The sequence below is a fragment of the Rana temporaria genome, chromosome 4, assembly GCF_905171775.1.
Source record: "Rana temporaria chromosome 4, aRanTem1.1, whole genome shotgun sequence".
Taxonomy (NCBI): Eukaryota; Metazoa; Chordata; class Amphibia; order Anura; family Ranidae; genus Rana; species Rana temporaria.
Genome location: NC_053492.1, coordinates 217,721,221 through 217,748,029, shown reverse-complemented (window position 1 = coordinate 217,748,029; position 26,809 = coordinate 217,721,221). Strand labels below are relative to the sequence as shown.

General features: G+C 41.3%; 1 protein-coding gene across 2 annotated transcripts in view; it reads left to right on the top strand.

Annotated features, from left to right (window-relative positions):
- The window catches only part of LOC120936992 (collagen alpha-1(XXI) chain-like), a 280,507-nt gene that overhangs the window by 135,431 nt on the left and 118,267 nt on the right, over positions 1 to 26,809 (top strand). For both annotated transcript variants that reach the window (XM_040349853.1, XM_040349854.1), the window contains exons 4-8: positions 438 to 606; positions 706 to 922; positions 7,388 to 7,561; positions 19,030 to 19,107; positions 25,641 to 25,649. In XM_040349853.1, the coding sequence (XP_040205787.1) occupies positions 438 to 606; positions 706 to 922; positions 7,388 to 7,561; positions 19,030 to 19,107; positions 25,641 to 25,649 (647 nt within the window). The remainder of the gene's footprint in view (positions 1 to 437; positions 607 to 705; positions 923 to 7,387; positions 7,562 to 19,029; positions 19,108 to 25,640; positions 25,650 to 26,809) is intronic.

Here is a 26,809-nt window from a genome sequence, read left to right as displayed (position 1 = left end):
TAATGCATATAATGCATTAAAAAAAAAAAAAGCTTCTGACTTTAGAACCACTTTAAGATTTTTTTTTCTGTATGAAATGCATATATTTTTTTAAAGCTAACCATGGATAACTTTGCTCTTTTCCAGCTGCACTTGAACACAAAAATTTGCATCCACAGTGTGCACACAGCTTCTTTCACAATTACTATCTTCTAAAGCTATCAGTTAGGAAGTTAATGGAAAATGGTAATTTAATTTGAAGATAGCAGATCTGAAAAACTGGACAGAATTGCATAATTTGAAGCACTTAGGAGCATAAAACTTGCATATGATTATTTTTGTTCACCTGCAGTGATGTTAGGAATGTGTAAGTTGTCGGTGAATGCTGGGCCTTAAATTGGCTAGACCAGTACTTGAATGAATCACTGAGTGTAAATTAATTTCTGTTTGTGCTGCAGAATCTGTTTGTCCCACAAGAATTCCAGTGGCAGCCAGAGATGAAAAGGGATTTGATATACTGTTAGGACTGGGAGTAAATAAAAAAAAAGCCAAGAAAGTTGAAGGCTCTATCCCTACCACTAAAGCATATGAAATAACAAAGCACGTTGATCTTACAGAATTCACAAGGTAGTATTTATGTCATTGTTATTATTATTTTATGTGCATTTTTTGGTGCAAGGCATCTAAAATAATTTGCATACTGTAAATTCCATCATTTGTTTGCAGACATGTTTTTCCCGAAGGTCTTCCTCCTTCTTATGTCTTTGTGTCAACTCAGCGATTTAAAATAAAAAAGAAATGGGATTTGTGGAGAATTGTTGCACTTGATGGTGTCATACAAGCCGCTGTTTCTGTGAACGGAGAAGATAAAACGTTATCATTTACTACAACCAGCCAAACAAATGACAATCAAGTTATTACATTTGTAACACCTGGAGTAAAGGTATTATACGTTCCAACATGTAACCTTTGCATAGGCACTGTCAAAACATATGTTCGCTCTTGTAGTGTACCGTATTTTCCGGCGTATAAGACGACTTTCTGGATGCAAAAACATGCATCCAAAGTCGGGGGTCGTCTTATACGCCGGGTACAGTCTCAGTACTCACTTTTTTCCCCCAGCGCTGACAGTCTCCCATGCTGCGATCGCGATCGTGAAGGATTTCAAAGCCGCGCCTTCACTGCAGAGTGTTCTGTGATAGGATGAACAAAAATCTTCCCAGCAGCGCCTCTGTTCTTTGTTCCTCCTATCACAGATGCCTTCTCATCCTCGGACGAGATGAGAAGACGTCCGTGATAGGCGGGAAACATAACAGAGGCGCTGCTGGGAAGATTTTTGTTCATCCTATCACAGAACACTCTGCAGTGAAGGCGCGGCTTTGAAATCCTTCACGATCGCGATCGCAGCATGGGAGACTGTCAGCGCTGGGGGAAAAAGTGAGTGTTATTGCACTGGGGGGGCAACAAGTTCAGGCACAGTGGGGGCAAGTGATGGCACAATGGCAATGTGAGGGGCAAGTGATGGCAATGTGGGGGCATGTAATGGCACAATGGCAATGTGGGGGCATGTAATGGCACAATGGCAATGTGGGGGCATGTAATGGCACAATGGCACAGTCTGGGCATGTAATGTAATGGCACAGTCTGGGCATGTAATGTAATGGCACAGTGAGTAATGTAATGGCACAGTCTGGGCATGTAATGTAATGGCACAGTGAGTAATGTAATGGCACAGTCTGGGCATGTAATGTAATGGCACAGTGAGTAATGTAATGGCACAGTCTGGGCATGTAATGTAATGGCACAGTGAGTAATGTAATGGCACAGTGAGTAATGTAATGTAATGGCACAGTGAGTAATGTAATGTAATGGCACAGTGAGATTTGAAAAAGCCTGTTTCTGTCAGCAGTTCTGGCTACCCCTCAGCTTCCAGAAAGACAGTAAGAAGGGGGTAGTCTTATACAGTGAGTATATCCCAAAATCAAAATTTTTCCTGGAAAATTAGGGGGTCGTCTTATACGCCGGGTCGTCTTATACGCCGGCAAATACGGTACTTCACCCGTGAACAGTTCTCTAAATAGGGGGCTAATATTCTATCAAAAACCCTTTCACTACTCTACACAGTTATATTACCTAAGCTCTACTTTTATCTCAAATCCACTGCTTAAACCAGTCAAATCAATTTGTCCTTTCATATTTCACCATGCACAGTGATTTGTCAAGCATTTGTCTATCAGGAAAAGGAGATCTGCCAGCCCTTGTGCAATAAGGATATGCAAAAACGTAAATAATAAAAAAAAGGAGGGAAAAAAAGACTGCATGGAAGGCACTTGGTTAGTTTTCACACACTATTGAGCAGATTATATCTGCAAAGCTAAAAGCCTTTTGACTTAAAAGCATACAAAACACAATTTTCCTATTGCTTCCTTCCAGCGCCCCCCACCCCCAAACCTTTATTCCTTTTGGCAGCTCTTCTGTCTGGACACAGTGTTACAACACTTTGTTCACATTGAGTGCTATACCTACCAACAAATTATAGAAATGGTGCAACAATGTACCTGATGACCTCAAAATACAGACTCTACAGAAAATATAATGTAAAACATCCTTTAAAATATTAACCACTTGATCTCTGGAAGATTTACCCCCTTCATAACCAGGCTAATTTTGCGATACTGCACTGCGTTACCTTAAAGTCAAAAAGTGAAACCTTCACTTATTTGCCCCACCCCTCCGGGGCCACATTTGGCATTTTGCAAGGGGGAGAAGGGAATGGGGACAGGTCCCATCCCCACTTTCGGGAGACTGCGTCATAGCTGCTGACTTTGAATTATTTTTTCCCCAGGCAGAACTCCTCTTTAACTGATAACATTATTTTGGTGGTATTTGATGCCCACTGTTTTTTTTTGTGCTATAAACAACAAAAGACTGACAGTTTTGAAAAAAATATATATTTTTGACTTCCTGCTATAAATCATGTCTACTAAAATGTTTTTAAAAATATAATTTCTTTGTAAATTTAGGCCAATATGTATTTTGCTACATTATTTTGGCAAAATCCCAATAAGCATATATTACTTGGTTTGCACAAAAGTTAAATCATCTACAAACTGTGGTATATATATATATATACACTGGAATTTATGTTTTATTTTTTTTATACTAGCAAAGGCGGAGGTCTGACACTAAGGCCTCGTACACACGGGCAAACATGTACGATGAAAACGGTCCGGAGATTTCTGTATGATGGTGTGTACAGCCATCATACAGAAATCTCCGGGCGGGCATGTACGCTGAAAACGGTCCGGCGGACCGTTTTCATCGTACATGTTTGCCTGTGTGTACGAGGCCTTAGTGTCAGACCTCCGCCTTTGCTAGTATAAAAAAATAAAAAATAAATTCCAGTGTATATATATATACCAAAGTTTGTAGATGATTTAACTTTTGTGCAAACCAAGTAATATATGCTTATTGGGATTTTGCCAAAATAATGTAGCAAAATACATATTGGCCTAAATTTACAAAGAAATTATATTTTTAAAAACATTTTATTGGACATGATTTATAGCAGGAAGTCAAAAATATATATTTTTTTCAAAACTGTCAGTCAATCCGCGCATACACGATACGCGGTGACGAGGCCGCGCCGTCGCCGCGATGATGACGCGGCGACGTGCGCGGCCCTGGAAGTTCAATGCTTCCACGCATGCGTCAAAGTCATTCGACGCATGCGAGGGATGGCGGCCGCTCGGACATGTACGGTAAGTCTGTACAGACGACCGAACATGTCCGACGGGCAGGATTCCAGCGGGCATGTTTCTAAGCAAGTTTAGAAACATTTGCCCGCTCGAAAACGGTCTGGCGGGCAAATGTACGCTGGAATCCTGTCCGATCGGCCGTACACACGACCGAACATGTCTGCTGAAACTGGTCCGCGGACCAGTTTCAGCAGACATGTTCGGTCGTGTGTACGGGGCCTAACTGACACTTTGTGGTGACACTGTGATAGTGATCAGTGCTAAAAATATGCACTGTCACTGTACTTATAACACTGGCTGGTAAGGGGTTAAACATTTAGAGTGATCAAAGGGTTAAATGTGTGCCTAACCAGTGTTTATGTATAATATGTATGGTGTTTTTACAAAGGGGTGTGCTGGATTGTATTCCCTGCTTTACAGGGAATGAAAATCCTTCACATCCCTGTTAACAGGACAGAGTCCTGTATTGTTTACATATGCAGAGCACCTTCCTGTGTCTCTGCTTGACGATCAGCGGACATCCATTGGTCGGCACCTGCTGATCGGCTTCTGACAAATCACAGCAGAAGTAGCGTGCACCCCCTTTTAGGTGTTTGGTCCAAACTATTGTTTAGGGCATTTGGTGTGGACAAACTGGACAGCTTCTGGCTGTTAATGGTCAAAAAGGAAGCAGCGGCTGCTCACACTCTCTGCGTCCGTACCAACCACTGACATTACCCATCCCATTCACTTATATAGCCTGGAATCCCTGGCAATGTAAGCAAAGGGAGGGGAATGGAGCCTTACACCATTGCCTAAATATGGGCATAACTAGGCAATAATATTACCACTATTCCCGCCTCTTCCTTTATATAGCCAATGACAGCTTGGGTAGCCATCATTCAGCTAGTGTTACTGTTGTGGCAGGTCATAATTTTTTTTTTGCTAGGCAACGGTGGTGGGCATTGTAATTTATGATGGATTTGCAATGAGGGAGTGCTTTTGCTATTTTTATTTTTCAGTAAAGGACTTGTCAAATGTTTGGGTTTCTCTATTTCTAGATTGCTTTTTTTTTTTGTGAAATAGTGGGGTTACTGTTTACACCACACTCATTTATGTATGGGGGAAGTATTTGGGGCCACCTTCCTATTAAAGCAGGCTTCCAGATTCTGATATGTCCCTGCCCACAAACTCTCACAACCACCAAGCAAGGGTTGTGGGGATGGGGTCCTTGTCTGCATCAACATTAGAACTGGGAAGTAGAATTTAAGAAAATGCCTTTTTATCCAGTTTTTAATCTCAGCAGGTATAATGATTGATAAATATTGGATAATTAATAGACCTTCATTTCAATCTATGTTTCTTTTGTGGTTCGTAGATGATTAGTTAGCCTTCACCAATCTTTTTAACCTTTATGTTAATCTAGTACCCATACTTAGAGGTCTAGCTATAAAACATTTGCAGAATGAATGCCACAAGCATATTTCTAATAATTCCTATGATCATAAGCTCTGTCTAGTTGACAAAATGTGGTATATGTTCTGATTGAGGTATCTCAGAAAAATAGGCTTCATTTTGGCCACTAGATGAAGCTGATCATTATAGGAAGTCATAGTAGTAGAGAAAATATGGGGATATTTCACGAATCCTAGACGAGTGTTTTTGACATTGAATGTTTGATAACTAGACCCCTGTGTATTTGTTTTCGATGTTACCTTAGGCTCGATTCACATCTATGCATGTTGCTTTTGAGTGTTTCTGCAGTGCTTTTTGCAGTGCTTGCCGTGTTTTTGGACACTTGTTTTTACCGTGATTTTACCGCAATTTTGCCATGATTTGCGTTTGGCGTTTTTTTTTTACACTGTATATAGCTGGTTGCTAAGGAGGGGGCCGGGAAGCTGGCCACTGTGTCCTTAACAACGGATGATTCATCAGCTGTCAGCGGGCTTCCCGCTCAATGTAAAAAAAAATGTGAAAAAAACCAGCATGGGGTCACCCCAGGTCCATAATAGGCCTTTGGGTCTAGTATGGATTTAGAGGGGACCCCCACACCAAAAAAAATGGCGTGGGGGTTCCCCCAAAATCCATACCAGACCCTTATCCGAGCATGCAGACCGGCATGTTCAGGAAAGGGAGGGGACGAGCAAGTGCTGTCTGCGGGCGGGTGGCTTATCGGTATCTGGCCCCCCTATGTGAATGAGTATGGGGTACATTGTACCCCTACAAATTCCCCAAAAACTAGTGTAGTATTAAAAAATACAGAAGACAGTTTTTGACAAGTCTTTTATTAAAAATATTTTTTTTTCTTCGTCTTACTCCATCTTCTCCCACATCTTCATCCTCCGGTCTTCTTCTTCTCCTCCCGTTTTGGATGCAGGTCCATTAAATTCTATTACATGCAAAATGCTGCAGCTTGCACGAAAAAAAGCCCCTGACCCTTTCCAAAAACACAGAGGCACAAAAATGCATTGATGTGAACATGTTCCATAGGAACCCATGTTAAAAAAATTCACTGCATTTCTGCAAAATGCAAAATGCATCAAAAAATGCATTAGTGTGAATATGAGATATGAAAGAATGATTTCCCCTTTACATGACAATCACACCAATCACTTTTACGTGACAGCTGTGCTATGTTTTAAGGCATATTTATAAATGGTAATTGTCCCTATGCAGTACCCAAGTCTTCCTCCTGCAAAAAAGCAGTGCATTTCCTGGTATATGAGTGTGCCCAGGGACTCCTGTGCCTACAGCCTTGCAACTGTATATCTGCTGTGTTAGGTTTACAGCACTGTCACCTGTGACTGCTGGTTTTTAGAAATTTAAAGTGAGATTTGGTGATTCTTAATGTTCTCCTTCACTGAGGCTCTGGCATTAGTGGGCAAAGCCCTGCCTCTACCAAGATGGTCACCTCCACACTAAGACACAATGCAGAACAAGGCATGGTAAATCAGTAATGGGGGAAACGATTGGCTTCAGGGAGAACACAGTCAATACTGGTGACTAGTCAATTTACCTCCCTCTGCATTTTTTTGGGGCACACCTTCTAGAGTTTAGTTCCTCTTAAACAACCTTGATCTAGCAGACCTTTGAAAAAAACTTAAAATTTGCTTTTGGTTATGCTTATCTAGCTAAATGAAATGTATATACAGCTGTAGGTTTGACAATTATCTTTAGGCCCCTTTCACACTGGGGCGGGAGGTGCGGTGGTGGGAAAAGCACCGCTATTTTTACCCCCCACTAGTGGCCGAGAAAGGATTAAAACCGCCCGCAATGCGTCTCTGCAGAGGCGCATTGCCGGCAGTATAGACGCGCTGTCCCATTGATTTCAATGGGTGGGTTCAGTGAAGGAGTGATATACACACCGCTCCTTCACCGCTCCAAACATGCGGCTAGCAGGACTTTTTTTCACGTCCTGCTAGCGCACCGCTCCAGTATGAAAGCCCTTGGGCTTTCACACTGGAGAAACCGCAGCAGCTTTTTAGGGTCGGTTTGATTTAGCGCAATAGTGCCTGCAAACCGCTCCAGTGTGAAAGGGGTCTTATAGTATAGTTGTATAGTATAGTTGACTTATTTACTATTTACTGTAACATATCAGAAAATGTTTTTAGAAAAAGTAATTAATAAAGTAATTAATCAGTGTTGTACAATTAATTTCTTTTCTCACATAGAAAATATTTGATGAAGGTTGGCACCAAATAAGACTTTTAGTAACAGAAGCAGATGTGACTTTATATATAGATGATCAAGAAATTGAGACAAGAAAACTACTCCCAGTTATAGGAATCTATATCAGTGGAAAAACTCAGATTGGAAAATACTCTGGTAGAGAAGAATCTGTCCAAGTAAGTAGGGGTATAACATAAAACCTACAGAATCATGCTTTTTTTATTTATTTTATTTAAATTTGGGGATTATGTTATTTAAATGTTTTTTCAAACAATACAATCATGCCAGAACTACCATGTAACTTTATATGTGTCATTAAAGTGTTAGTTCACCTTTACAGAAGATGTAAAGGTGAACAAACCTTGCACAACCTCCCCACCCCCCTAGTCCCCCCCCACTGTACTTGCCTCTGGGGTTGCCAAGCGGTCAACTGTCAACCCTGGAGGTAAATACAGCGGGGACCAGAAGGTGGGAGGTGGGGAGTGTATAAAATGTTAGTTTACCTTTACATTTTTTTTGGAAAGATGAACACTTTAACAATGCATTACACATATGCATTACACACCACTTACCTCTGCCTTTTTCATTTTCTGTGCTTTGAGAGCAGTTGTCATAGACCATTGCAGAGTAAACATAGCTTTATATATATTTTGCTTGTCTGTCTCTACACTGTAACTACAGACAAAGAGTGAGAATGAGAAATTACGTTTCTTTATAGATCTTTGCATTATTGTCATTAGTACCAGGAGCTATACATTATGATTTCTATGTTACAGTGACTTTATGTTATAGGCGGAGATTACAAACTGCTTGACATTGGTAGAAAACCCCTATCTATTCCATATACATATTCTAAATTCCATATATGACACGTGCTCTCAACACTGTAGTCATGCAGAAGCTGCCTACCATTAATGCCCTGTGATCTAACGTGATTGTATGGCAGGATAGAAATGATCATTGGTAGCATCTGACATTTTTTTTAAGTTTCTTGTCTGGAGTTGCAGATCAGACACAAGCAAACTGAGCACGAGCATGGGGCACATTGTTTAACACTATGATGATTTAGGTGGTGATTTCTCTTCAACTCACTTTACACTCAGGTCAACATGCCTAAGGGTTAGGATATGTGTTATTGGGCATTGTGGATGCATTTGAGATGCATTTAGGTTATGTTTACAATATGTTTACCATGCATTAACACTGACAAATTTAGACAAATAAAAGCAAAACTAAAACTGCTCTCAGACTGGTGTTACAAGATCTCAAAACACCATCACAACAGCCCTGTAGGTTGAACACATTATTTTTTTCTCATTTGAAGTAGGAAAGATTCAGAACAGATTCAGTCAGGTATTGATGTGAATCCAAATGTATATGGTTTCCACTGGCACAAGAGTAGAGTTGAAATAGGGAAGCTGTTCTGTGACAATGATCGAAGGTAGGATTTTCCCCTCACTGTAGGAAGATTTCTACTCAAATCCTGTTGTGTCATGGACACATAGAGACACGGATAATAAAAGCCTTTGAGAAATCCTAAAAACGTTGTTAGTCTATCCAAAACCATAACGTTTTAGCTGATGTTCTACTTTAAAGTAACTAGAATCTAGTGGAGTGGATGCAATTACCCTAATTAGAGTCAGAGTCAATAAAGGTCTTAAAGATATACTGATGACATTTGCAAGTAGTTCTATGATCAATTTGGTGCCTGAAAGCAATTGCCTCAGTTGAAGTGTTTGTAACCCAAAAATAAATAAATATATCTATATATATAGAGATGCTGTTCCTTTAAAGCATGTTATACAGCACAGTGCTTGTGCTGTGTAATTTCGCCTTTGTATAATCTAAAATACCTGGTTGATCCTGCCTGATACTTCCCTCCCCTCTGTAAACTGACCACAGTTTATCATGGCTGCTAAACCCTGACACTGTGGTCAGTTTATGTGCCTCTGTCATCTGCTGCTCTCCTCTATCCTCTTCCTCTCCCTGTCTGTCAGCTCTGATCCGCTCCCCAGTCATCCCCTTCTGCTGCTATCATAACTGTGTCTTATGCCTACAATCTCCTCTGTTATTATAAATGATGTGCCCTAGTGTATGTGTTATTATAAAAATAAACCACTGTATACCTTTGTAGCGCCTGGTTACTTCAAAGTACCGGTGCTATTTAAATTTAGAGGAAGATCAAAGTGTAGTTAAACTCTGATCTGGTTGATATGTTCAAATTGGGTCTCTGCCTCAGCTTGCCTGTGCTGTGGGCTCATTCTGTTGTGCTGGGGTGTTCTTCCCACCCCAGGGCAGTAGATGGCAGAAGTGGAGCCAAGGTTTGGGTGCTCTTCCCCAGCAGCCAATCAGGAGGGTTGAGCCTCGCTGTGCATGCTGGGGGAGGGTATTTATGGGGCAGACGCCATTAGTTCTGGGTCTTCTTCTTCAAGTGCGGCATCCACCTTTAGGGTGTCTGCACCACGGCGCCCCGGCGTTATGGCCTACCGGGCCGGGGCGTGCATACCATGGGGAGTTCCTTGTTCTGGGACCATGTTGGTCCGGAACATTTGAGCTGTGGCAGGGAGCCCAGTGGTTGACTGGGTTCCCAATCCTGAAGATCCCAAGCGGTATACCTGTTCGGTGGGAAGTCCATCTGAGGAGAGCCAATGAGAGGCTGGCGATCCAATAGGGTCTCGACAATCCACCGGGGATGGAGGTATCCGGACACTTAGAGGCTGGTCACCTGTCAGTCGGTACCTGAAAGCAACTTGAAGGAGATCCAGGCGTAATTCTACCAAGGAGGTTCATCTCCGTAACCACAATCAGAAGGGCCTGTGGCAGAGGTTTCTCACTGAATCTATTCCAGGAGGGTCTGTGGCAGAGACTTCTCCCAAAAGGTTCCAGTTCATTCCAGGAGGGTCTGTGGCAGGGACTTATCCTTAAAGGTTCGAGCGATACTCTGGCTGCCAGGTCAGTGAGAGGGGCCTGTCCAGGTACGCTAATCCCACTCAAGCAGGAGTGGAGCAAGAAGTGTTACACATGGGAGCAGGACTGTTTCCCTATTGCTACGCCTGAATTTGCTATTCTCCTTCTTCTTTCAACTCTACCTTCTTCACCACAAGTTTTATTGTTTTTACCCGGCTAGGTAATAAAGAGCACAGCAAAAGACACCTGTTGCGGACATTCCTTTACTTCTGCTATATGCACCATACAGCATACACATGAGCATTGAGCTTTGCTATAAAATTAGGAATACAGCAGCTTATTTAATATAACAGAGGAGATTGTATAAAGACATAGGGCACAGTGGCTTAACAACCACTTTAATAATTATATGCACAGCTTGCAATATTTAAAGATATTTTATTGATAAGATAATGCACGACACAACAGAAGAAAAAGCATGCATATAAACAACACACACTTGCCTACATGCAAAGCTTATATGCTTTATAAACCATTTTAGCAATTGCTAAGCCTAAGTGAGCCCACAAAAAGCCAGAAATATGTCGATTACATAAGAAGTTTGGTGGCTTTGTGGATGCTTATATGTTGGCAGCCAGATGTTATCAAATTAAATTATGTCCAATTATTCCTGAACAATTTCCAGAAAAAATCATATTGGTATAGTAAGTAGCCCAAAGGTTACTATAACCAATCTGAACATTTTTAAACATGTGCTAGTACTTTAGTATGCCCTGGGAAACCACAATCCTGCAATTGATATCCTGTGGGTTCCATTTAAGAGATTTGCAGGGTTGTAAAATATACACTTTTAACGTGCAGTTTTTCAATTCGGAATATAATGTTAGGTCTAATGTTTTCTTAATAGTGATGTGTGAAAGCCTTACTATGTGGTTTGCAAAGTTATTTACTTATTCCCAAGATATTGGACTATAAAGCTAGGGAAGAAAAAAGTCACTCAGTCACTTTCTGCCAAACTGAAAAAATTATGCAGAAAGAACACATTCAACTACATATACTCTATAATCATTGTAGCAGGTAGCATAGGTTCAATAAAAAGGAACATAGAAATTGTTCAGTGTAAAAAGCCGGGATATTACTTGGCTATTGAAAGGCGCAATCACCAATAATCAATTCTTATCCCAAAGGTAGGCCCTAATAATTACATTTGGGATTTGTTTTTTGATGTAACACCAAGGACTCACCTTTTTATCTAAACACGCAAGCAATAATTACATTTAGGACTTCTTACCAGTCACAGATGAAATGTGAGCACCCAATTAGCATGCCATAAGCCAATCACCAATGTAAACTCTGCAAATAAAACTGTATCAGCAGATATACAGAAAGGGCAGATGGAGTCTCTAAAGACGGTTGGCTAATATCAGGTCAGTAGTTCCACCTCTCACACCACCTAAATGGCATCCTGATTCCCACTCTAGATATAGTCAAGCCAATGGTGACATGTACTAACACCTAGTTGAACAGAGGGGTTACTAGGGACAACTTATAATCTTGTTATGCCTCTAGCCGTCACACCTGTGTGCATTGCTGACAGCTCAGAAACACTTCATCTGAACAGTGAGCAATATAAAAATACCATATTCAATATGTCAGTGCACAAAAAAAGACATATTAACAAAAAAAAAATATTTACAGCCCTTATAGGTGACACATGTTCACAATGTTTTTTTATATTTTATTTGACCTGTTGCCTAAAGCTCCTCGGAGCTCTCTGACACTTAGACACAAAGAATGAACACATTTAACTTCATATTCACAATTCATGCCTTGCCAAACCACACTCTGTGGCAGGGAAAGCACAGCCACCACAGCTTAAGTGAATGTGTATAATATGATTATTCAAACCATATTGTGGTTTTATGTGTTGCTTTTTTTTTTTAAAGGAATCCAGTATTAAAAATAAGGATAATTATATTTGTAGAGTTAGTATAAATTACTTTTAATCTAGATAAAAGGCAGGATACTATACAACTTCAACTATCATCGTATAGAATACATTGATATATACATGAAAAGCTTCAAATAGCAAACTACAAACTGTTATCCATAGTACTTATTCTTCCAGAGACTATTTCCTACAAACACAGGATGTAAAGAGAAGGGGGGTTGTTTTCTGCAAGCACGGGAAGTGAATTGAAGGGGGTAAAAACAGAAAGCTAGGTGCACACCTTTTCGTCTGCATTTTCCTGTGTATTTTGTGCATTTTCAATGTGAATTTTTATGCACATGTAGCAGGAGCCCCATATCTCCCATGGCCATGCCAAAATGACTGAGGCTTGCATCTCCCATGGCCATGCGAGGATGACCGAGGCTCTCATTGGCATGAGGAGAGCAGCCAAGCAGAGAGGGGTTTCAGCAGTGAACAGCATTCTGAGACATGAATTCCCCATCTCACACAGCCCCATAGCCTTCTATGGGGCAAAGAACTACAAGGACCAGCATGCTCTGGAGCAGAGAGAATTTCTGTCAGCAGAGGCTGCCTGGGACAAGGGGAGATCGCCATGAGGCAAAGAGGGAGAGGGAAGCAATTGGAGGAGCTGCTGCTACCTACTGGGATCCATCCAGAGATGGTTCCAGACATGGTGGGAGATGGGCGTCCTACTAAAGAGAGACCTCAGGTGCATTTCCAGGCATTTGGATACAAGAGACGATTCGGTCACAAGGTGGTCAGGCGGGCCACTTGAAGAACCATCTGTCAAGACATGCTCCTTTCTTCCTGGGTCACAAGACTGGTGAGAGGGCACTTGCCTACTTTAAAGATGTACTATCCACTTTTGAATGCTGCATACAGACCACATAGTTACGGATTGCCAAGAGGACCCATCACTTGCCACTTTTAAATCTCTTTTTTGCTGATTACTGCCTTTATTACACTTTGAGGATTCTTCATCTTTTCTGAGCTCCAACTGCCGGTGAAGATAATTGCAAGGCCTTGTATTCTGAACACTGACTCTTTGTTACTCTTAAAGGTGACACAATGTTTGTACCTATATTACTCCATCTCTTATTAGGATTAGAGTTATTGTAGGCTGACCCTCCTCCTTCCCCTTTCGTGGTAGTTATTTCAGTTAAAGTTTTTAGCAAGAGGAAATCTCTTTGCTAAAACTTATTGATGTTGCTCTTTTATCCTGAGTACAATTGTTATTCATTTGTTATTATTACTTGTACCTAATAATTTGCCTAGAGTTAACGCAACCGGGTCTGTGGGTTGCTTTCTCCCAGGATTTGGCTGAATGACACTCACTTACATTTTCCCCTTGAGTAAGTAAACAGTGAAGGTTGAATCCAGTTTGAACTGTGTCTATGTGTTATTTATTGTGGTGTTCCACTAACTATATTACTAGGTGTGCCAGAGGGGCTGAGATGAGTCTTTGGGTTGAAGGGCAGGGTAACGGACCAAACAAACTCAAGCAGCTTATTTGGGGGGATCGCTATACGTGGGGGTAGTGCTACACACATTTTGGTGCATTTTCATGATTCTGCATTTTTTTGTGCGGCCAATAAAAGTCAAAAAGTAGATGTTGCTAGGGAGTGAGGACTTTTAAGCACTAAAATGCACAAAACGATATGTTACATTCATTTATTGTGCACTAACATTAGGGTCTATGGGGCCAAAGACACGTGTTGATTCACCAAACAAGCACCTGATTTGAAGAGCCCCAAAGGAAAGAATTTTGTGCAGTAATGTGCACCTTAGTTGGTCCAATCTGACTGCCCATAAGTAACCACAGATGTCTACTAGCCCAGCTCCTCCTATTTTCCTATGCATGATAAGGTTAGAGTGTGGGCAAGTGAATTTCCACATAAAGCTCGAAAGGGTTTGAAGGTAGTGAGGAGAGGGGAGTGTAACAATTTGGGATGCTAACAGTTTAACACATTACTAACCAAAATATAGGGGTTGTTCAAATATCTGTGTTGAGCTGCTTTGATCTGCATAGTTCAACACAGACTCAACTCAAAGAACACATAGAAAACAATTGTATTGTTCCCGCCACAACATTACATAGAGATAGAAATAAAACATCAGATATTGCACCAAAAACAAGAAATAGCAGCTAAACACTACAATCAGAGAATAATTGTGATTGTGCAAATAAAGTATAAAGTGTAGCGCTGTGAATGAGAAAATATGGAGCAAACCATCAATGCATAATGACATAAGTGAAACCTTGGGAAAATATGGCTATTACCAATGTGCACAGAAAACTATATTACTAGACCCTGTTCGGATATGAGCAGTGTATATAGTCAAAAATATACTTATATTAGGTGAAAAAAACAGCAAAAATGCAGTGAAAATACAAACAGCACCAAAAATAGTGTATCTTAACCACTGTGAGATAAAGCAATCTACATGAAATAAGTTTATGAGCACTAGACACTTGGATAGTAACTATCCAAGTGGGGGGAGACTTGTCCAAAGTCGCACTGTACTTGGTACTTCAAGTGATGTATACTTGGTGTACTATAGAAAGTGTCACCCAGGAGTGCCTTCACCTTTGGGCAGGGGGAGAAAAATGAATACTCTTACCCTCCGGAGTGGACCCAACTCATCAACAGACCTCAATATCCGATCAGCTGTTGAACCGTCAGGATCTGGAATACCGGAACCGAATGTGCCAGGCTAGGACTCCGCCAAACTTGTATGAAGCAGCAAAATGTAGAAGCCAGCAGCTTGCAGAGACTGCCTTGGATCTAATACTCCCTTAGCTCTGATGAGTTGCCTGAAATGTAAAAGACAAAGTGAAAGAGGAGAGGGAGAGGTAAAGTAAGTGCTACACTACATTTTCTGTCCGGGGATGTCTGCTGCTGCTGCTTCATACAAGTTTGGCTGAGGCCTAGCCTGGCACATTCGGTTCCGGTATTCTAGATCCTGACGGTTCAACAGCTGATCGGATTTTGAGGTCTGTTTCCAGAGGAGAAAATTAGGTGTTCTGTAGATCCAGTCCTTACGTGCCCTTGGTGTGAATAAGCACTGGTGATCCACCACCGTATGGTGAGTTGGGTCCACTCCGGAGGGTAAGAGTATTAATTTCTCTCCCCCTGCCCAAAGGTGAAGGCACCTCTGGGTGACACTTTCTATAGCACACAAAGTATACATCACTTGAAGTACCAAGTACAGTGCGACTTTGGACAAGTCTCCCCCACTTGGATATTTACTGTTGAACTGTCTAGTGCTCATAACTTTGGCAATTTATTTCATGTAGATTGCTTTATCTCACAGTGGTTAAGATACACTATTTTTGGTGTTGTTTGGATTTTCACTGCATTTGTGCTGTTTTTTTCACCTAATATAAGTATATTTAAGACTATATACACTGCTCATATCCGAACAGGGCCTAGTAATATAGTTTTCTGTGCACATTGGGAATAGCCATATTTTCCCAAGGTTTCACTTATGTCATTATGCATTGATGGTTTGCTTCATATTTTCTCATTCCCAGCGCTACACTTTATACTTTAATTACATTGAGATAGGTTGCAGTATGTTTTGTGTGAAGAAATGCAGACATGCTGCATTTCTATGCTGCACAACTCACTGCACAAGATTATCAGGTTATCATACAGTACCTGTTCCTGCTACCTGCTCCACACCAGTCCTTGTGTGTTTTAGCATGCAAGCTCATATGAACAAGTCCATACTACAATTGTTATTGTGTAGTTAAAATATTGTTAACAGTGATGATTTTCCATAAAATAACTTTGAATTGAGGTTAATTTTTAGAAAAAAAATCTGCATAATTAAACTATCGTTGAACTACTGCTACTACATGTCTGCCTTGTAAAACACATTTAAAATGACAATTTACGAATCACCATGTTGAACATTCCTTGTGGGACAATTTATTGCTATCTATTTAATTTATCTGTTCCTAATCAGCAACTATCTATAAAAGACATTGCTGCAAATACCCTTACATTTTCACTTATGCAATGCTTTGGTTATTGTATTACATTACATAGCTCACTTCTTACACATTGCTGCTCAGTATGCTTAGTTTACTGTCCGAGAACATGGATTTATACCAGATATGTTCAGAAATGAAAAGCAGCTGCTGAGCAATATAAATTATGTTCATTCACGCTATAGATCCACAATGGATGAAGACTTAGGCATCTTCAAAACTGAATATAAATGTCTTGTTCATTGTATATTTATGATATGCAAGTTGTTTAGAACTTTTCTTTCTGTAACAGTTTTTCTTGCCATATTCTGTAATGTTCTGCTTAGCCATTTCTAGTCTGCATTTTATTTTTAGGACTGTGAACATACTTACCCTTATCAGTGAGTAAAATGCAGAGGCCCCTGAAAGCACAGGGAAAACATTTTGGCAGGATGAAGTGTGTTCTGAAAACATCCTTATGTTTTTGTGCACATTTCAAACCACACAGGGCAAAAACATATATTTATTACAAAGCAAAACACTGTGGTGGTTCATTTAAAGGACCACTATCATGAGCAACATTGCATTCTGAAAATTGTGCAGCTAATTAATGGGACGATAGTCATTGTGAGGGTTGTGACCATTTATTATAAGAGAGGCCAGAAATGACTTGATTTAAAGCAGGACTTTGTCTTTACCTACAGTTGTGCAGGTCCCTCTCCTGTACTGAAATTACCGACTCTGATTTCACTACACAATGTGAGATTCTCACGCTGGCCATTATATTCTGCAGCAAGTCAGATAGTGCTCACCTCTTTTCCTTGCTGGAAGACAATCAATATCATCCAGCCCTTTTCTACCTTTTCTACCTAGATTTATTGTCCCTGGGCTGCCCCTTTCATTTATTGGAGTTTAGTTCTTTCAGTCATGGATGCTCAGCATAACATTTTGTTAAGCACTGCGTAAAGTATTGGTGTTATATAAATCTTGTATAATAATTAATATGGATGTTACACAGTGCAGCATGCATGCAAATGCTGCTTTTCTAGGAATGCCAATTCTTCCAGACTGGTATCTATCCATCAAAACATTAATATATAAGGCTGCTGCTTACATGGCGGCCGTATATAGTAAATGAATGGAGATTAGGTAGGTAGTTAATGTAGTGTGCATTCAGTCAGTGTAGTATATATATAAAATACATCACAGAGTATATAGTGCGGTTAGTGTAGTATATATTATACAGTTTAGAGTATATAGTGCAGGTAGTCTAGTGTATATATAATACAGTTCAGAAAATGTAGTGCAAAGTGTAGTATATATTATACAGTGGAGAATATATAGTGCAGTCAGTGTAGTATATATAATACAGTGCAGGGTATAAAGTGCAGTGCAGAGTATATAATACAGTGTATTGAAGTGATTAAGGAGAACACATATAGAAAACAACAGGAAAGGAGGGGGACGAGCGAGTGCCCCCCTCCTGAACCATACCAGCCAACTTGCCCTCAACATGGGGAGGGTGCTTTGCACTTTGTCCTCATGTTTATGGGGACAAGAGCCTCTTCCTGACAACCCTGGCCGGTGATTGTCGGGGTTTGCGTGCAGGGGGCTTATCAGAATCTGAAAGCGCCCTTTAACAAGAGGGCCCCCAGATCCCCCTCTATGAATGGGTAGGGGTACATTGTACCCCTACCTATTCACTAAAAAGTGTCAAAAAGTTAAAACCACAACAAAAAGTTTTTGACATTTCCTTTATTAATAAAGAAAAAAAAAGGAGCTTGCGATGTCCATGCATCTTTAATCACGCCACCCGGCGTACCCGAAAATGTGAGAAAATGAAAAAACCTCCACCTCGATGGGAGACCTTCTGACGCCATGTGAGGTCAGAGGGGGCGGGGTCATCCGGTTACTTCAGCGGGTGGCCTATATAAGGGCTGTCAAAGTGAAAAGACAGCAGTTAACAGGAGGCGTTCTATAGAGGAAGAGTTTTTTCTATTTTTCGGGTTTGTTAGGTGGCGTGATTGAAGATGGATGGACATCGTGGGACACTTTTTCTTTTTTCCTTTTTTAATAAAGGAATTGTCAAAAATTGTCTGTTTTTACTTTTTGCACTTTTTTTGGTGAATGAGTAGGGGTACAAAGTACCCAATACCAATTCACATAGGATTGTTGGGAAGAGGTCCATCAAGGCCCCATCAAGGTCCTTCCAGGCTGCATGCTCGGATAAGGGTCTGGTATGTATTTTGGGGGGACCCTACGGCAATTTTTTTTAAATTTTGGCATGGAGTTCCACTTAATATCTATACCAGACCCAAAGGGCCTGGTATGGACTGGGGGGGAAACCCTATGCCATTTCTTTCCTAGATTTTTCACCTATATTGCCAGGAGCCGGCAATACATTACACCCGCAAGCAAGTTTAAATTACATTTTCTTCTTTAGAAATTTCATTATTGCTGTGGCACTGTTCTACACATCGCACAGATACTTTACAGACAGACTAAGGGGAACCCCCCCAGGTATGATATTTAAAGGAATATTTCATTTTTATTGTTTCACTTTAAGCATTATTAAAATCACTGTTCCTGAAAAAAACTATTGCTTAAAATATAAGCCTTTAAAATGAACACTTCACTTCAAACAATAGGGTTTGCATGTTCGCTATAACTTTTTCCCTGTTTGGGGATGTTCGACCTATCCCTATTGCTCACTGACAGCGATTTCTCTAAAAAAAAATTACATTAAAAAACAAAATTTAAATATTCAATGTAATTTTTGTGTTTTACAGTTTACACTTCAAAAGCTGAGAATATATTGTGATCCAGAAATGAACAAACGTGAGACAGCTTGTGAGATTCCTGGAATTGTAAGAGCATGTTTATTTTATATTGTTATGAAAATGCATAAAATCAATTTTTATGTTCATCATTTAGAAGCAGGGTGCATGCCAAAGCTGGAGACATAATATGAATGCCTATATCCAACAAAATGGCAAGTATAGAATAGAAGATTAGCCTTCACATTTGTTCAGATACAGTTGGCTTTCAACAAAATATTATGATATTTTGATGCATCTGGATTCTAACCAGTAACAATTTTTAACCTGCAATTTTATTATGTTTGCCTTACTTTCAGAAACATAGAAGCTTGGGCCCAGATTCACAAAGCACTTTTGCTGACGTATAACAAGTTACGCCGACGTAAGTGCAAATGTGCGCCGTCGTATCTGTGAGCCAGACCCACAAACTAATATGCGCCTAAAAACAGGCTTCACTCCGCCGACGTAACTTGCCTACGCCGGCGTAGGGTGGGCGCACATTTAGGCTGGACGCATGGTGGCGCTCCCATTGATTAGCCATTCAAATATGCAAATTAGGGAAATTCGGCGATTCACAAACGTGCGTGTGCCCGGCGCATGCTACGTGAGATGGGCGTAAGTTGTACGTCCGGCGTAAAGTTATTCCACAAAAAGGAGGTGCAACCCAGCAACAGACATGCTCAGGTCTGCACCAGGGAACACAATCCGGGGTATTGTGCGTTGGACGTGTGTCTGGATGGGCGCAAGTTATGTTCACGGCGTACACAGTGATCCGGCGTAGCTTAGGCAGTTTTGCCGGCGTGGTTGTGAGCAGGCGCATGGGGGTGCGTCCATGTCACGGCACATGCTCAGTTCGTGATACGTACCTATCTGGCGCTCGGCCTATCATTTGCATGGGGTTACGCCCACTTCCACCTACGCTGACGTATGCCTTCGAAACCCACGCCACGCTGGCGCAGCGTTGGGAGCCATGGCTTGCTGAATGCAATGCTTGCCTCTCTGCGCTGCGTTGGCGTAGCGTACGGTGGTTACTCTACGGCGGCGTAATGTGCGCCTTGCTCTCTGTGAATCTGGGCCATGATGTTTTGATTCAATTTTCTGCATAGTATTATTATGAGTAAGATATTTTTTATTAAGTAGAATCTTTTGTTTTACTGTTTCTATATCGTTTGAAAGCTAGAGCATGATTTTCTAAATATAAACATGAAAGGTAATTTTTGCTATTGTCTAGACTCTACCAGTGTTCACATAAATAGAACTTCAGTCAAAATAAAAGCCACCAGCAAACTCGCTTTACTTCAGGCTATGTGCACTAGTGATTTGCTTTTTGTTTTTATGGTGAACCACAGAGTTTGAAGAGCACTACTATATTTTCAACTTCGGTGACGATATTTGATGTCACTGTGATCCCCAGTTCTTTGCTTACATGGCTTGGGATTACTGGCCATGAAAGCCAATGTGTCACGCCTACTTCCTTAGGAACCATTGATAACAAGAGACTGTAATACAACAAAGTGGTAGAGCCTTCTATATGATGCTCGACTTTGGCTGAAATGGGGTGAATTAGGCAAACATTTGGGCGTTCATCCAAATATCAGAACTGCCAAAGTTTGGTGCAAATCTAGGTTCAGATTAAACTGTTGGCTCATCCCTAATAAGATAATGCTGTTGTTATATGTTTTCCAAGAAAATGGAATGTTTGCTACATTTGGTTTGCTCTTCTAATGCTTCTGAATGATTTGGGATTTGTTTTTATATTAGTGTGTTGTTGGACTTATTTGGATCATTGGGTCACAGTATACTTTACATGACTTTGTGTTATCAGATTCTTAATTTTTTTCCTTGATTAACATTTTATTGAAGTTTTAAAAGGTGTACAGAGCACAAAGTGGTAACAATATTAATTTGAATTGGCATAACGTATAGTGATTAGCGCAGTTATCACCATAATTTTTTGTACAGAAAGAATAAGTATAACTTACAATCAGTAAAAGCAAGTGGAAAGGTGTAGGTGACAAGTTTGTAGTAAACTGGTGACTAGGGATGAGCCGAACACCCCCCCGTTTGGTTTGCACCAGAACCTGCGAACAGACCAAAAGTTTGTGTGAACTTTAGAACACGGTTAAAGTCTATGGGACTCAAACGTTTGAAATCTAAAGTGCTAATTTTAAAGGCTAATATGAAAGTTATTGTCTTAAAAAGTTTTGGGGACCTGGGTCCTGCCCCAGGGGACATGTATCAATACAAAAAACAAAGTTTTATAAACGGACGTTTTTTCGGGAGCAGTGAATTTAATAATGCTTAAAGTGAAACAATAAAAGTGAAATATTCCTTTAAATTTCATACCTAGGGGGGTGTATAGTATGCTTGTTAAGTAGCGCATGTTTCCCGTGCTTAGAACTGTCCCTGCACAAAGTGTAATTTCTGAAGGAAAAAAAGTCATTTAAAATCACCCGCGGCTATAATGAATTGTCGGCTCCCGACAATTCAGAAAAAGTCATTAATAAAAAAGGTCTGGATACTTTCCTAAATGTACAGAATATAACTGAGTACTAAGATTTGTAGGTAAAGTTGATCCAGGGTAAATCCGATTGCCTCTCGGGGAATCAGGAAGGAATTTTTTCCTCTGCTGTAGCAAATTGAATCATGCTCTCCTGTTTTTTTTGCCTTCCTCTGGATCAACTGTGGGTATTAAGTTGGGTGTATGGGATTGTACTGTGTTTTTTATTTTATTTGTTTATTTTTTGTGGTTGGACTGGATGGACTTGTGTCTTTTTTCAACCTGACTAACTATGTAACTAACTATGTAAAAAAAAAAGCGTGGGGGTCCCCCCAAATTCAATTACCAGGCCTTTCTGGTCTGGTATGGATATTAACCCCTGACGTCAATATTGACCCCTAACGTCAAATAAAGAAAAAAGAATGACGCGTGCTTCAGCCAGTGACAACTCTTATGTAGTGAGGACGGGGCCACCCGTCACGTGACCCCATCCCCCTCTGACGCAAGGGAGAACCCAGGCTTCCCCAGTGATGTGACGGGTGCGTCAAAGGGGGCGGGGTCATGTGACAGGTGACCCCACCCTCACTACATAAGAGCTGTCACTGGCTGAAGCCCGCGTCATTCGCCGGGCTGTCTCCGGTGGAGACAGGCAGCGATGCGTGCGCTGGATCCCGGACCTGGATGAAGAGATCTTCTCATCTCTGGACCCCGGCGGAGAGGAAATCATCTGTCGCAGGATACCTACAGCGTTGGAGCGGAGCCCGAGAGTGGATTACCACCGCTGGATATTTTTTTTTTTAATAAAGAACTTTCTCCACGGTGTGTGTGTTTTTTTTTAACTCTTTACACTTCCTTAGTGAAATGATAGAGGTAAAATGTACCCCATTACCAATTCACATAGGGGGGCCGGGATCTCGGGGTTCCCTTTGTTAAATGGGTTTTCCAGTTTCCGATAAGCCCCCCGCCCGCAGACCCCCACAACCACCGGGCAAGGGTTGTGGGGATGAGGCCCTTGTCCCCATAAACATGGGGACATGGTGCTTTGAGGGGTCACAGACCCCCAAAGCATCCTCCCAATGTTGAGGGCATGTGGCCTGGTACGGTTCAGGAGGGGGGCGCTCTCTCTTCCCCCCTCTTTTCCTGCGGCCTGCCAGGTTGCGTGCTCGGAAAAGGGGTCTGGTGTGCATTTTTGGGGGAACCCCATGTCATTTTTTTTTTATTTGACGGCGGGGTTCCCCTTAATATCCATACCAGACCTGAAGGGCCTGGTAATTGAATTTGGGGGTACCCCCACGCAATTCATTATAGCCGCGAATGATTTTAAATTACTTTTTTTCCTTCAGAAATAACACTTTGTGCAGGGACAGTTCTAAGCACGGGAAACATGCACTACTTCACAGACATACTATACACTAGGTATGAAATTTAAAGGAATATTTCACTTTTATTGTTTCATTTTAAGCATTATTAAATTCACTGCTCCTGAAAAAACTGCCAATTTTACAACTTTTTTTTGCATTGATACATGTCCCCTGGGGCAGGACCCAGGTCCCCAAACACTTTTTAGGACAATAACTTGCATATTAGCCTTTAAAATTAGCACTTTAGATTTTCCACATAGACTTTTACAGGGTGTTCCGTGGCTTTTCGAATTTGCCGCGAACACCTCAAGTTGTTCGCTGTTCGCCGAACTTATGTTCGACTCGAACTCGAAGCTCATCCCTACTGGTAACTGTGAATATCGCAAGACTTTCCAAGGGCTGAGAGTATGATCCAGGGAATTGTCTAGCACCCTTAGGCACCCCAACTGGGAGAAAACTGCACCGTGAGGGGAAGACAATAAAGGAACAAAATATTTCCGCATAGAAGTGAGAGTGACATTTTCAGGGTCTTTGGGATAAAGGCAGTATCATTTTATATATTATGGTTATATCGAGGTGAGTAAGTACGATATGGGCTTAGGCTTAGGGCACGTTAACTGCAGGGGTGCAAAATTTGGGAGGATGGGGGAGGAGAGGAAGAGGGGTTCAGCCTGGAACCTCTGTGATATCCCCAATCGTTAAATTTGGGGACAGCAATGAGGCTCCCTGATAGAGGAGAGTAGTACCTAATGCATTATATCTGGGAGACTGTAGGCTATGGTAGAAGATGCGAGCACATGGGGTTTTCTTAGTGAAGATTCCGAGCAGGGGTGGCGGGCTTCAGGGAGAAAATAAATAAATAAAGTGTTATCACATTCTTATCACATTGGTGATGGTCATATATGTATTGCATGTACAAATAAGTGCTACATTCTTACTATCAAGAGGCTTGAAGCAGAGTTCCACCCATTTAAAAGTCAGCAGCTACAAAAAGTGTAACTGCTGACTTTTAATATTCAGACACTCACCTGTCCCACGGTCCAGCGATGCGAGTGCACGGAGCCTCGCTTCTCCCCCCCCTCCTCTCTAAGGTGCCGGCATTCTAACTGTGGGCGCCCGGCTGTGGCTTCACAGCTGGGTGCGCACTGCTCATGTGTGTGTCAAAGGGGTTGTAAAGGTTCATTTTTTATTTTCTAAATAGGTTACTTTAAGCTAGTGCATTGTTTATTCACTTAACTTTTCCTTCAATTTCCCTTCTAAATGTTTTTTTCTTTGTTTTCTTTGTCTGAATTTCTCACTTCCTGTTCCTCCTCAGTAAGGTGTTCAGTAAGCTGTTCTAAATGACTTTCCACCGCTCGGATGATGGTGGAAAGCTTACTGAGGAGAAGTGAGGAACATGAAGTGAGAAATTCAAACAAAGAAAAAAACATTTAGAAGGGAAATCAAAGGAATAGGTATGTGAACCAACAATGCACTAGCTTAAAGGAACCAATTTAGAAAATAAAAGACGGACCTTTACAGACCCTTTCAGTTCACCTTTTAAAAGAAAAATTCTAATAATAAATGCACATCTTTTTGCAGGTAAAAAAATGTGCATTTATAAATTATTTTACTTGGGGTTGTAAAGAATTGCCCCCGCAATCAGCAGAGCTTGGATGCCAGGCAGGACTTGTCAATGTATCTGTCTTCTCGTACTTTATATGGACAGGCAGATACACACTAGCAGGAAGAGACAATGAGCACTCAACAGCACCATGCTAGTTCATTGATAACTACAAGCGGACTGCTGCAAAGGCTGACAATACTTGTAGTTTCCCATTCACAGAACTGTGCATGAATGATGCAGCTGAGTGGGTGGAGCGCCACTTGGCCACTTTTTTTTTTAAATAGTGACAGCGATCAGGGAGAAGATCCTCGGCATGCTGTCACTAGAGGCAGTGGGGTGGGCAGTGGCTGCAGGAGTGAGAGCATGCTACATGCTAAAAACAGGTGGAACATGTTGCCATAGGTGAACTTATCCTTTAAAACAAATAAGTACATTTGTCTAAATGATCCTGTCTTCAAAGAATTATGTAAAGCTGGGATGTAGGGTAAATCATGTTAACTTTTTACATCCTCTCAATTATTTCAGGATAGTATTAGCAGCACATTTTCTTTAGTTGCTCTGTTATGTACTGGAGCTAACAATTATTTTCTGGCCTTAAGAACCTTTGTCATATGACCGTTTAAAGTGGTTGTAAAGTATAGTGACTGGCCTCAGGTGATACACAGAATAAACAAACATAAAATATATCTGTTTATCTGTTTATCTGCAGCCCTCTCTCCTCTATAGTCTCCTAAAGCACACATATCAAAGGCTTTTCCTCAGCTTCAAAAGGCAGAGTGGGGATTTAACATCACACACTGCACGGCATAGAGAGGATAGCCGAGTATAATCTGAGACCTGAGTGGAGGGAATGGACACACCTTCATCCACACAGTCTCATAAACAACATGCAAAACAGTGGCTGACAATCACCTGTGTGTGCTGGGAGGGCAGGGCCATTTTCCACACTTTACCAATTTAACTTGCTGTTCTATCATGGTTCTTCTTACATTTGCTCTTATTTTATGTATTTTTTCACTGTTTCAGTTACCAGATCATTCAGCAATAAAGTGTAAAATGGTAATGTATATATACTTTATACACAATAATGTTTTTTTGCTTCTCTCTGTTGCAGAATGGGGAGGTATGTTATTTCTTACTTCAGGCAGTAACAAGGTAATATGATAATATTTTTACTTGACACTGAAAGGACAGAAACATTACAGGTAAAAAAAAAGCATTTAAAGGATTTTTTTGCTGCACTCAATATATTCATATTATCGTGTTCTGATAACAACTTTTTATCAAGAAAGAAACTTTCTGGAATTAATCCAAAAATGTTTTGGGTCATTGCACATGAATTATTGGATGCATTTCTGGTTTGGTATGAGTGCAGATGTGCATCAATTCATGTATACAGACTGCATTTCCGAAAATGATAAATTGCAGTTGTATACACATGTCAGGTTCAATTTATTGAGCTAGCAAACTAGAATAAAGATCATTTAACAGTAATTTTGGATGAGCCCAATGCGATTTAAAAATTTAGGTCACATGGCTTTCTGTGTCAGAAAGCACACATCTGGAAGCATATGAATGCAATTCAGTACAGACTGTGAAATTATCTCTATAGCAATCAGGGCTGGACTGGGACAAAAATTTGGCCCTGGACTTAATGCAGACTGGCCCACTTTGACAGGTCTCTCCCATGGCGGCCGGACAACTCCCGCACCGACTCCCCCCCTGGCCACCCAAGCCCCCTCTTTCCCTTCACTAGCCACTAACCGTTCTACTTAATTAGAGTAGAATGGCTGCTACTGGTACTCTTATAGGCAGTACCAGTGGGGAAGCTAGACATTTTACCCAGGGCACAGAATCAGTTTGGTGCCCCCCCTTATTGGACAAGATTAGGCAGAAGTGAGAAACTCCCAGGCCATAGCTGTTGAGTCAGCTGTCTCTCCTCTCCCCCATGCTCCTCTGCTACCCCCCCTGCTCCTCTGGTCCTCCCCCTGCTTCTTTGCTCCCCCTAGGTGACCACTGTGGGGAGAGGAGGTGAGTGCTGTGGGAATGGAGAGACAGAGGAGCGGAGGGGGGTGGCGGTCCGCTGTCACTGAAGCCGGCCCACTGAGCTATCGCCCACCGGGAAACTCCCTGTAGTCCCAATGGCCAGTCCATCCCTGGTAGCAATGTTTCTTGCAGCCCCCTTGTTCTGAATACAGTACATCATGATGTGTGCTCAATAATATGCTTTTGGCCTAAAGAAGCACATTTCCCTTCTCCAAACACACCTTCTAGTGGTGGTCA